The 12,405-nt window shown below is 46.7% G+C and overlaps 1 protein-coding gene and 1 non-coding gene across 11 annotated transcripts in view; both read right to left on the minus strand.

Annotated features, from left to right (window-relative positions):
* The window catches only part of dysf (dysferlin, limb girdle muscular dystrophy 2B (autosomal recessive)), a 39,002-nt gene continuing 26,597 nt past the window's right edge, over window positions 1–12,405 (minus strand). For all 10 annotated transcript variants that reach the window (XM_029840186.1, XM_029840177.1, XM_029840181.1 and 7 more), the window contains 15 exons: window positions 11,889–11,987; window positions 9,652–9,780; window positions 9,288–9,443; window positions 8,999–9,090; window positions 7,999–8,169; window positions 7,732–7,874; window positions 5,545–5,684; window positions 5,377–5,465; window positions 5,194–5,289; window positions 4,977–5,118; window positions 3,238–3,337; window positions 2,315–2,487; window positions 2,067–2,176; window positions 1,854–2,001; window positions 1–1,755 (listed from right to left, as the gene is read on the minus strand). In XM_029840186.1, coding sequence (XP_029696046.1) covers window positions 1,699–1,755; window positions 1,854–2,001; window positions 2,067–2,176; window positions 2,315–2,487; window positions 3,238–3,337; window positions 4,977–5,118; window positions 5,194–5,289; window positions 5,377–5,465; window positions 5,545–5,684; window positions 7,732–7,874; window positions 7,999–8,169; window positions 8,999–9,090; window positions 9,288–9,443; window positions 9,652–9,780; window positions 11,889–11,987 — 1,845 coding nt within the window. In that variant the 3' untranslated portion in view covers window positions 1–1,698. The remainder of the gene's footprint in view (window positions 1,756–1,853; window positions 2,002–2,066; window positions 2,177–2,314; window positions 2,488–3,237; window positions 3,338–4,976; window positions 5,119–5,193; window positions 5,290–5,376; window positions 5,466–5,544; window positions 5,685–7,731; window positions 7,875–7,998; window positions 8,170–8,998; window positions 9,091–9,287; window positions 9,444–9,651; window positions 9,781–11,888; window positions 11,988–12,405) is intronic.
* On the minus strand, window positions 11,156–11,244 carry trnar-ucu (transfer RNA arginine (anticodon UCU)). The gene is given in 2 exon segments: window positions 11,156–11,191; window positions 11,208–11,244. It is a non-coding gene; the product is annotated as a tRNA-Arg (tRNA).

Consider the following 12,405-nt stretch of genomic DNA (forward strand, 5'->3'; position numbering starts at 1 on the left):
GCCAGAAATGTGGTTTTAATGAGGATACAACACGACACCGTGCACGTGATTTTACTCTTTGCATGTGTTGTGCTGGACAGTTACACAGGGGAATAGATTCAGGCTCTGATACTGACCAACACTGCAAAAAAAACAAAACCAAAACGCAGAAGAAATCGTCATGGCGATGGGTAAAGTGGACGTGACAGCAGTTGAGACACATTCTTGACAGGGTAGTGCAGTTTCGTGGCATCGGGCCTTTGTCGCAGTTAGCGTTGCACAGTAGCCACTGAATCGGGCCCCGCCCACATCCGTGACATCACAGCAGGTGACAGAGGCGTGGTCAGGAGAGGAAGAGTAGCCTGAAAATTCAATTCCAATTTTCCAATCGCTGGCCGTTCTTTGAGGCGAAGTTTAAATTTCACAAAACAGAAGAAATCCAGAGTGACGTGAAGCTAAAGGCTAAATGCTAAAGGCACATTTACTGGCAGCGGCAGATAAGTGCTGAGCTGAAAACAATCTTTCACTCTTTTAAGGCTTTTTGAAAAATGCAAGAGTAACCAGCAGCAGGACTGTTTCCATGGTTATTGCTGTTAAATCTGGTTTGAATACATGATTGGTTTTTTTTCATTGTTTTTGCAGCGATATAAACGAACAAAAGGCATCAAAATTACAGATGAAAAGATTCCGAAACCAAATTCCTTGAAAAGGACAAAAGAAAAAACAACTTGATGTTTGGTAACTGGTGGGTAACGAAAGAACCAAGGAGAACAAAGCCAAAATTTCAGCTTTGATGGAGACTAAAGCAAATAAATCAAGCATGTGTCCCTGCCCCCATAAACAAGGGATGCTTCTGAATTTAGGCCTGATTGATGTTTGCAGACACACACACACACACACACACACACACACACACGGAATAAATAGTTTAAATGTGTTTGTTTTCAGTCCGTCACAAGTTGGGCTCTTTGGTTTCTGTGTCCTTATCTCCACACATCTAGTTAAAGCCAGGCTTTGCAATAATACCAGTCAGAGCCTCAGACCAACAAGAGCAAATCCGCAGACTTAACCTGCTCCGCCCGGAGAGAGCGGGAGGACGGGAGGAGGAAATGGAGGGAGGGTTTCTGGGAGAAGGAAGGAAAGCCAACAGCAGAGGAAAAGGTGAAGGAAAGGATGCCAGGAAGCCAACGCGCCTCTTTTTTTTCTGATATAAGGCAGATATTGTGATTGTGGCTGAGCACATCTGGTGGAGATTTCCAATTGCCTCGAAGGCATCATGGTGAAGTGATTCCGAGAGGTTCCTCCTCCTGTTTTTTGAGCGATAAACTCCGAGTCCCTCACCGCTGCCTGACCTGCCTCTTCATAAAAGCAGAACCAGCGGGCGGTAAAAACCATCACCCGTCACAAACTTTGATGCTACATGGGCTGTTTTTGACATTTAAGAAGGCTTTTAGTCACAATGAGAGGAAGAGCGGAGGCACAGAGGGCGTCCCGTGCCGAGATCTGATCATGCTAAGCTTGAAATTCTGCTGCCGATGTAGAAATGGCACAATAAAAGACATTTGCACACGTTAGAGGGGTGGTTCTGAACATGAGGCACCATTCCTGATCTGGGCGCTGCTGTTTGGAGCGAGTGAATTTGGAGAGATGAAGGGAGAACTGAGAGAAGAAAAAAAGGATGAATATTTGCTAAATTCTTCTGTCTCTTTCCTCTTTCCATCACTCTGCTGCCTTGGCTGGTCCGAAGGGCCCCACCATCTTCATGGCAGCGTAGTTCTGAGGGTGAGAATTGTTGATAATGTGATGATAGTGGAAAATTCCCAGTTCAGATTCCTCATAGGAAGGATTCAGATCTTTGACGGTCTCAAACTTACCGGGAAGGAGTAGAGGAAGACGCCGAGGAAGAGCACAATAAAGAAGAGGATGATGAAGAGGATGATTACCCACTTGAAACGCCTCCACAGGATGAACTTGAGTGTTTTATAGGGGGAGGAGAACCACAGGAAGGAGGTCTCTGGGCGCCTGGGAGGACAGATGGATGAGTGTTTGTGTGCACGAGAGTGTTGTTGCATGTGTGAGAGACCCACTGAGGCTCCTCCAGGTGAGGATTCATGTTGGGCTCGTCTCTGCCGAGGCCGGCTGGTCTTTCCTCCTGCTCCTCCTCTGTCACGATCTCCAGACTCATCTCCACCTTCCCCTGGACACAAAAGACACAGGCCCACAAACCCCGTTCAGCTAACCGGTAGCTGCTAGCTTGGAAGGTGCCAACATAAGGTGGCAAAGCTCCCTCCAGAGGATACGTTTCCTTCTTGGTTTAGAATATGACGTCACTCACAGCGATGATCTTCTCCCCGTCCTTGTCGCACGTGCAGGGCCACCAGCCTTTGACCGTCTTCTGTTCGAAAAGAGACACCAGCTTGTCCCTGGGCTGGTCCAGAAGCTGCAGGCTACATTTCTCAGGGGACTTGGCTGGACGCAGCATGTGGTTCAGGTCCATCACCAGGTGACCTGCAGTAAAGTGAATGAGGCATTATTGTTTTATGGTTGAACGCCGAGTCTGTTATTAGACAGTAGTTTAGGAGAAGGCTCTGTATGATTGATGATTGTTCTGGACGCGAGAATTGCTTTTCCAGAGTTAGCTGCAATTTGCCAGCATGAAGGAGGGAGACTGGCTCGTGTCTGACCCTCAGACTGTAGCGTAAGACTAACATCGTGTGGTCCGGGCTGACGAGCCGAGGACAGGCGGGAATGGAGAAAATGCTTTGAGGTGGTCTCGCACCCCTTCGGGTGTAGGACGGTTGGAGCGAGCGCGTCGTGGCAGAGCAGCACAGTGACGGATCAGAGTCTGGATTCCTCATTGTCCCCCCAGGCTAAAACACCGCAGACGCACCAGTCCGCAGACCGTCATCCCTTCTGTCTTTGCCAGAGGAAAGAAAAAGAAGACGCAAAGTGTGCGGGGGGGGGGGGGGTGAGAGAGTTATTTTGAGGGCAGCGCCGGGGTGAAAGAAAGGCAACGTTTTCACAGCTTGAGCTCTGGAGAAAGAAAAATAAAACGGGCCCTTCCTCGCTCTGAAATGTGCCAGCGCAGTGGAAAAGGACGAGCGCTAATTCTGAAGACAAACGTTAGCACGCACGCGTCATTGCATAATTCCCACAGTAAATTAGCTGTAGTTTCTCAACTACCACGTCTGCGTCTGTGCCCGTTAAACTGCAGCATTCTCCTGATTTCACTCAAACCACAGCCCCCTGCGGCTTTACCCAGGTAGTCGTCGAAGGAAAACTTGTCGTTGTCCCACACTTGGATGGTCAGTCTGGGGGCCAGTTTAGTCTCAGCTTTGTCAATGCTCCAGAAATGTTCCTGCGGACAAACAAAAGAGGAAAGCGCTTCATCGTAAATCCTAGATTTGTTACAGCGGGCTGTGGAGCCGAAGCCATCAGGCAAATCTCCATGACGATGAACGCTGCCAGCTCCTCCCTGACGGATATCAACCATCAGATCTGATGAGGAAGGGGATCAGTAATCAATGATCCGGACTGAGCTCACTCTCTCCCTGGGGCCGGGGGATTACGCTGCAGGTCAATGTCACAACTGTTGGTTTTGACAACCGTTGCCGGGTGGTGTTCCCAAATTATGCTACAATTCGACAGCAGCAGAAAAAGCAGAATTTACCTCAAAATGAAATTAGCATAGCTGCTGTGGATGTGCACCAAGGTTCAGGTGTTCCCTGGTTTTAAATTTACCCCCCAAAAAAGACATAAAGCCTTTGAGCAGGACATTAGGTCACATGGTTTATTTAATGCAGAATTCTTCCTCTGAGGTTTGGAACTGATCCCGACTCCCGAAGCTCCTCTGAATATTCTGTCTGCCCTGTCAGACGAGCTCGGCTCTGCAGTAATTCTACCCAACATAATGGGAATGCTGAGGAGGCAAACGTCCGAGCCTATATGCTCTCACCTCATAACGATGCAAAAACACTCTTAAACACACTCCAACGGGAGTGTGTGAGCTCTGCAATATCTATCAACATCCATCAAGCTGCTGGGAGTTGCCAGCACGCCGAGTCTTGTTCAAGCTTCTGCCTCATTTCCTCCACCCATTCGTCTTCCTCTCCTTCCGTCTCCTCTGCTATCAAATCAAACGGGCTTCCAGTGTCAGCTCGGGTCATTTTCCGTGCTGAGTACCCTCACATGATTTATTTCATGAAGATGAAGCATGTCTGAATCTACTCTTCCCTTGCCTCTCTCACGAGCCGTCTCCCCTATCTCACAGGCTATAATATCTGGAGTCATTCAGCCTGACAGAAAAGCTCATTTTCAGTTGTAAATTGTGCTGTAGGGCAATAAAAAACAGTCACAAATGTCATTTCCATCAGAGCGGCACCCCTGCTTTCTGTTTTGTGACACAATAGAGACAGAAACCAGGAGGGAAGTCGTACATTAACTTCTGTGAGTCGGACTAATCAAGCAGAGAGGGACGTGGGCCCGAGTGTTGACAGTGGTGCTGATCAACGCCTGTGACTCAGTCATTATATCACTAACCGCTGAGCTTCCTGGCCTCGCTCTCTGGCACCGGCTCTGTTTGCACTGAAAGTTCTCCGCCCAGCAGAGCTTTTATTCCAAAGTCCCGCTCCTCTGCACGGTGGCTCGCTGATTGAGGACGCTGCTCCGATCGGACGGGAGCCGCCGTAAAGCATGTCGGCGGTCAGACGGCTAAAGAGGCTGAGTTCCCGTCCAAGAACAGCAAGCGCTCCCCCAGTTTTCCATCTGATGTTGTTCTAGTGCTTCACTTTAAGTTTCTGTTGAGTTTTGAGACTCTGCAAATTAATTGCCCCTCCATCTTCTAAATGTTGCTTTAATAGTTTTCATTAATTTCAGGGAACTGCACATTATTCCGTCTCCCCTCCGCAGCGGCTTTGCTTGGATTTATGATCTTTTTTTATGTCGTTTCACAGCACTGATTAGAAGATTTGTCAGCATCGCCTGACCTTTGCTCCTACCTTCTTGTCCACGACACAGAGTTGCTCTGCTGGTAAATACTGGAACGGAAACAGGAACCTGTAGTTGAAATTCCCCTCTCCTCCAAGCGAGCGGTAGTGGACGTCGGTCTTCTGTTTGTTGTGTTCGTGTCCATCCAGCCAGCTGAGAATGTCCCGCGGGTTGATTTAATTGTTTTATTCATGAGTGACAGCGACATAAGAGGTAGGAGTAACCTACCCTTTGACGTAAATGTCGCTCATTTTCTCGCCGCTGATGCTAACGTCGTCCAGGAGGACGTCGCTGGTGTTCCAGATGATGCAGCGCAGGAGGAACCTGAAAGCCACGACGCAGCGTATCAGATACGGAGGTTTGAAAAGGAAAAGGTTTCGTCTGGCAACGCCTCATCGACTGTGTTTGTACTTCTTTGCTTTGCGGGGTGTGATGTTGAACGGGGGTCCGGGTGGTCCAAGGGACTTGGGAAACAGATCCACCCACATCATCAGACGGCCCTGAGGGAACAGCACCGAAAAACAATCAGGACACACACACACACACAAACATGAAAACACACACGCACAGATTATATACCTGCTCTATCTCAGGCTGCAGAGGGCTGTACAGTGGTCTCGTCTCCACATGCTCAAGGACCAGTCCCATAGATCTCAAAATATGAAGGGCCAGTTGCTCTTTAATCGGGCCGAGGTGATGTCTGGATACATTCTTGTCCTCTGAAATAAATAAATAAACAAATATCATTGGATTTGAATGGGAGTCAGGGTACTCTTCATGAGGCTGTTAAAGCTCTTAGAGTGGAAATGGAAACTGGGAGGACTGGGAGGGAGAGCTGGACTTCACATCACAGTCAAGGAAAATCAGCGTCGCTTCCAGGCAAAACCAAAAGTGAAAAAAAGGAGAATCATTTGGAATATTTGTGGATTTTCATAGATCAAAATGAGTGACTTCATTTAATTAATGCAAGAGAAAAATACCCACAATGAAACCCATGAAAGACAATTAATTCGACAATTAGATGAAAAATTAGATCAAGAATCTTTGAAATAATTGAGAGAATAGACACTGAGAAATAAGAAACCTGAACAAAAGACCCAAAATTAGGCAAAATATTACAAAGGACCAACAGCAGCAAAATAAAAAAGGAATTAAAAATGTTGAGGAGGAGAAGAGTGAAACCCCCAGGTAATTATCAGTCACTTCTTGATGGACAGCAGGCTGACGCACTGCTGACCGCCGCAGCCGTGGAAAGAAAAGGCGCCGGTGGCTCCTTGCTAACCAGGAGACGGCCGCGATGTTGATGTTGGCTCTCACACTCACGTGCGTGCACGTTTGCACTGAGCTGTACCGTGAATCACCAAAACGACAACCATGACCTTGGGTTGCACCAGCCGTGGAACATGTGTTTCTTTGGTGTGTGTGTGTGTGTGTGTGTGTGTGTGTGTGTGTGTGTGTGTGTGTGTGTGTGTGTGTGTGATCTTTGCACATTTCAGGTGGCCCAGTGTTTTAATTTCCACTTCCAGAAAGAGGTGATGCAAAAAGAAGCATAGAAAACAAGAAATGAAGGAGAAAAACATAGAATAAAAGCCGGGAGGGAATCAGAAAAAAGAAATATACACAGAAGAAAATCCATACTCTTCATTTAAAATTAGCTGCTGTTGAAGGAAACTAAAAACAATAGCGGAAATCCCTACAAAGAAACAGTAGGGGGCGCTAATGCTCTGGTGAGGATCCACTAAACAACTGCAGAAGAAGATAAAGGAGCTTCCCCAATCAATCATATCACGAGTGATGCTTGATCAAGAACGTACACACTGACATGAAGACAGATGGACAAAAGACTAAATTTACGAGGAAAATTTTAACCCAAAATAGTGTTGGAGTGTGATTTTGTGTATTCTTCTCCAGTACAACATTACTTTACATCATTCCAGGTATAAACCTCCCAGATTATCATAATCAAACTATATTTTTTAAAGCCATTTCAATTCCAAGGAAAACACCAAATGTCAAACGCAATACAGCTGCAATTTAGTTTTTCTTTACATCAATCTGGAAATAAAACACGTTGATTTTAAAGTGCAGCTGGCCCTGAATCAGCTGGTTACTTCATAACATTTAGGAGAGTGGAGAGTCAGAAAAGTGTTAGAAAAGGGAAATATAGAGAAAAAGAGAAGACAGGGACAGATATGGGCGGAGTGGGAGTACAGTGTAGAGTGATTTATTTGCTGTGAATTTACTGAACCACAAAACACTCAAGCATAGACTCTGTTCTCAAGCTGGTGAAGGTCTGATGGAGCCGTGTGTGTGTGTGTGTGTGTGTGTGTGTGTGTGTGTGTGTGTGTGTGTGTGTGGGATGAGCAGAGTCAAAAAGAGTGAAAGGCTGGAACATTTGAACTAAGGCACCGTTAGTGCCACTGAACACCCACTCCCACATATTTCTGTGTTTGTGGGGACTTTCACAGATGTAATCCACGACCCAGCTCCATCCCATAACCCTAACCATCCAACTAATCCTCCAACCCCAACGTGAACCCAATATTAACCATGTTTTGACCTGCGAACAGTCCTCTGAAGTTTTGGGGACCAGCCAAGATGGCTGCATTTTGTAAAAATATCCTGTTACTGTGTTGGTTCTTGATATGTAGCAAATACAAGGACAAATACACATTCATCAAGTAATGAATCAACCAAGTCTAAAATAACAAGGCGTTTATTAAAGTTCCAAATCCGTGCCAGGTTTTGTGAGCATGTGTCACTCACCGAGGTCAGCTGCCGTGTACTGGAGCCCCCTGAAGTGCACGGCGTCCTCCTGGTAGACGGGCTTGGGGAGGTTTCTCCGCTCACACACTCTGTGCAGCAGCTGCCTGGGTGTCAGCTGGTCCCGCCACTGGTTCACACCCGATCTAACAGGCGAAAGACATGATGGGTGTGAGGCGCACAAACTGGTTTTGACTGGTGGAGATCTTGACAGGATGTGGTGTACAAAGGAATATTAGGATCCTCAATATGTCGCATGTCTCAACTCACACACAGTAGGACTGGGGCAGGCCACACAGGGCTCCGTATTTAGACAGGAAGCGATTCTCCAAATCAATCACAGTCTCCCCGATCTTCTCGTCTTTGGTCAGCATGTCGTGGTCGTAAACCATCACCCGAAGATCCTTCTCCAGAGGGAGGGAGCAGGTGAGCTCGAACATCCTGCAATGGCAACAGATCAGCAAAGGTGTGAGTTCACTCTGAGAGCGCTTCCATGACGCTCTGTTTGCTGGGAATGCAGCTACCCCTACTGGTGTAAGAAAAACAAACCAGAGGGAGAAGATGGAGGGACCACGGGGTCATCAGCGAGCACTTCATTCACTCCCCTGCTGAACCCCATCATGTCATCAACAATGCGTTTAGCTCCACAATACCCGATGTCATCATGGAAAACGTTTGCCCCACCTCAGACCTGAGTCATGTGTTTGGGCTGGAAAGAGGACGTCCGCCCATCATTTCCCATGTTTAAAGAGCATCAGAATAGCCTTGACTTTTCTGCAGCTACGTTTTCACTTTTCAAACCACAATTATGCCACACAGTTAACTTAAGACGAGTGAGATGCCAAAAGGCTCCGAGGTAACAGGTGGTTTTTCTTGGGGCCCCAGACATTCTGGGACATTCTGGGTTTAGAGAGGCTCTGGTACAAAAAGGACGGCTTAGCACCTGGTTGAACTTGAACACTGCCTCCACACATTAGGAGATGTAACCAACGCCAGAGCACACAAACTAGCACTCAGAGCGGACCCAGCGCTCATTTTTCACCAGGGAATTTGAGGGGAAAAGCAACATGTCACCTCTTCAGTGATGCGTCTCTGTTGTGTTAGTTGTGATCTGATTAGTAATTACTACGTTAGCCTTGTTGACACGTCCCCATGGACGTTTGTGTCCAATGTGGCGGATCCTCAGCAAATGATCCAGGCAGAATCCTGGCTGATGTATTCGATCTGGTGCTGTGAATGAAGTGAGGTGGTCAAAGAAATCAGTACGCACTTGCCAAAGATGGGGTCCAGCGTACAGGGGATGTAGTTCTCATGGTCATTCACTGTCTTTTTCCCTAAAGTTATCTTCACATAGGGGTCACACTGGAAGACAGGACCAAGTTTTCAATAACTTTTAATCATCTCCCTCTAAAACTTAACATAATATCCATCACCATGCACCCATTGTCTTTCACTTTACTACAGCAATTAAAGTTTATATGAATTCTTATCAGCCAAGTCTTAATTATGGGTTTTTAAAAAATCATAAAGCATAAAAGGCGACAAAATAGAAATGCTACCTTCCCATTTGTGTCTTTTGGCTGCAGTCCTTGAGCCTGGATGACGTAGACTCGGACCAAACACTCTTCTAAGCCGTTGGGGGGAAGCTTTCTGAACTGTCTGGGTGGAGCAGGGGTGGAGGGGTCCTCTGGCAGAGGGTAGATCTTAAACATTCCCTGTTAACGAGAAGGTTTTGGGGTGTCATCGGCTCAGCGGTGTGTATCATTTCTTCATTTTAACAAAGGATATGATGTAGACTTCTTGAAACTTGTGTATTACAGTTGCCATCCTGTGGTCAGGAGGAGGTACTGCAGGATTAACTGAGCTCTGTTTCGGAACAGTGTGACGCCTTTTATATCAGAACAGCTGGAAGGACAGTTTTACCTTGAACTCTCCCACCACTGACGGATCTTCTCCTTCATCGCGAGTCTTTCCTCTGTATAGTTTGAAGGTCTGACAGAAATCCGAGAACCCTTTAAAGCCTTCGATCTTCTCTAACTCCTGATCGAACACCTGAGAAAGAACACAGAGCAGTGCTGAAGTTCTACATATGTCATGAAAAAACACTATCTCAAAAGAGTTAAATATCAGTTCCAGTGGTTTTCCTAGTGGAATTTCAGATCAGGCCCGGTCTTTAGTGATGTTTGTTTACACCAGTCAGAAGTTCCCTCACTCTTTTCCCAACTTGAAATAACAACAGTTCTGCACCAACTTGCTGAAAAGGTGAACTCCCAGAGAGCTCTTTGGAAAGAGTGTTTCATTTCAGGGCCGCACTAGCAAGGAAAACTGTAAAGGTGCTAAAAGTAAGCTCATGAGCACCAGAGGAGAAGGTTGGACATGAAAATCCCACACTAGAGAAAATGACAGGAGATGAGGAAGAGAACAAGGTTCAACATTTTGGGTGGAGGAGAGGCAAACATTTTGGAAAAGGAGGGATGGGGTCTGGGGTAAGAGTGACGAAGGGGGATGATGTAAATGAAATTGAGGTCTGGAAACAGGGGTTCATTTCAGTACTTGAGCACCAAACCCAGCACCGAGGGAAACGGGAGAGGAGAGGGGAGAACGCTTGGACGCAGCATGAGTGGTTGTGGTTGATATGGTGATGACAGAAAATGCAAAGATCGCCCGTCAGATCTACAAGTTTCCTACGTGTTCCACCGCACGCTCTGACAGTACATGTAAAAGGGAATCTTACTCTAATCTAAGCAGAATGATGGTTCGGCTGCATGAAACAGAAAACAAAAGAAAAATCAAAGGAGGCTGGGAGGTGTGAAAACTGGGATGATGAAAAACAAGGCTGGAACACAAGCAGGCCCGGTTCTCCTGCACCACAGCAGGCACCAGGGGAGCAACGTGAGGGGATGTGAAAGGATGGAGGAGGGAGGGGAGGTTAAAAAGAGAGGACAAAAGTTGAAGCGAGTCAAAACACGGAGGAGAACAACGGCATCTTTGTGGCAAAAGCAATACTACCCTTGGTCAAAAGAAATGAGGGAAAGGTTGACAGGGGAGGAGGATAAAGCTCGTTTTATAGCTAAACCCTGTGCGGCACTGCTGATGCAACAGCAACGTCTGTGTGAGATGGAAACAGAAAGGAGCCCTTGAAGACGGCACAGTTGCAACGAAGGCGCAAATGATGGATTTACCTGGGGTGAAAGTGGGGTTTGAATGTCTGATCAGACAGGAGTCGCTCAATGACGGTTAAAGGATCAGCATGGGGGTGAAAGGAAGGCAAAATGGAGGCAAGGTTTGGGAAATGCTGCTCATTTAAGCAGGAAAGGGAAATCTGGGAGAAGATGGAGCTGCCACAGTAAATCCAGGAGCGATGAGGATCAGAGGGTTAGGTGATAATGAAACAAGTAGTTACTTGGCAATATCAGGACATAAAAGTAGACTCTGGTGGGACTCGAACCCACAACCTTTGAATAGCTTCAAACACCTCCTAGAAGTCCAATGTACTATCCATTATACCACAGAGCCTTAAAAACACACGGGGCCAACAGCATTTTGTTCATTTAGTTCTCAGAAAGTGGGACGACGTAAAGAGGAAAGAGTTAAATCTGCTGCAGTGATGCAAAATGGCGTTCGAGGGAAAGGTTATAGGTCCAGAATAAGAGTAAAGAAAATTGCCAAATTCAGACATCATTAGTCATTTGTTTGGGTACGATGCAGAAGATTGACGTGTTCTCTGAGTCCCACTGGAGGGAAAGGTCCGCAGTCGGGCCAAGAGAATGGGGATAAGGGTTGAACCGAGCGTGGGCGATGGCGGACAAGCTCCTGGGATGTCGGGAGAACCGCAGCAGAAGGAGAGAACAAGTCTAAAGTCATATATTGATAGTAGCTGACGTGATCCCTCGAGTGGCGCCCGCCAACATCGGAGAGTGGCCTTTTCTCCAAATATGTCCCACTGTGGTGTTGCAGAAGCAAATTCAACACAGATGACTCACTGGAGTCGTTGGAAAATGGCAGACAATGGAGAACAGGGCATGAGAAGAGAGGGGGAGGTGGGGAGGGATGGAGGACTGGAGTGTTTCGTGATTGACTTCATGCCCTTTAGGTCCTCAGTGTGTTCATTGAAGTCATTTACGTTGGACCAAATGGATACATAAACAGCACGGTCTTACCTTCAGACTGTCATAGCCTCTCTCCAGATATGTGCCGCATTTATTTTTCTCGCCGGTTGATGCGTAGAATTTACTCCACCAGTCCATGAACTCCTCCTCCTGTTGGCCACAAGGTCGGAGGGGTTAGCAGGGAGGTTAGGAAACAGTCTTATAAATAATTCACTTCTGAATGTGCTTTATGCTTTATGATTCAAATCACTCAAACCTTTTCTCTGGATTGAACTCCCATTTTATAGAAAATGACCTCAAAGTTCCCTCTATTTCTGTGGTCACTGTGGCCACCCGACCATCATTAGCAAGTATGATTTTGCAAATGATCTTGGCTGCTGTGTTAACCTTTAACCTTTATGAAACGGTATGAAAACGGCAGTAATGAGTAGAGCTAGCCTTTGTATGGCAACACGCCACCAGGCTGGGAAATGACCTGCTTTTCATGCTTTTTCCAGTGATTGCATGGCAACATGGCATTAGCCAACCCACGTCAACACAAGTAAAAAGCTGCCTCTAGTGGCACTAA

This window comes from Takifugu rubripes, chromosome 8, assembly GCF_901000725.2.
Source record: "Takifugu rubripes chromosome 8, fTakRub1.2, whole genome shotgun sequence".
Taxonomy (NCBI): domain Eukaryota; kingdom Metazoa; phylum Chordata; class Actinopteri; order Tetraodontiformes; family Tetraodontidae; genus Takifugu; species Takifugu rubripes.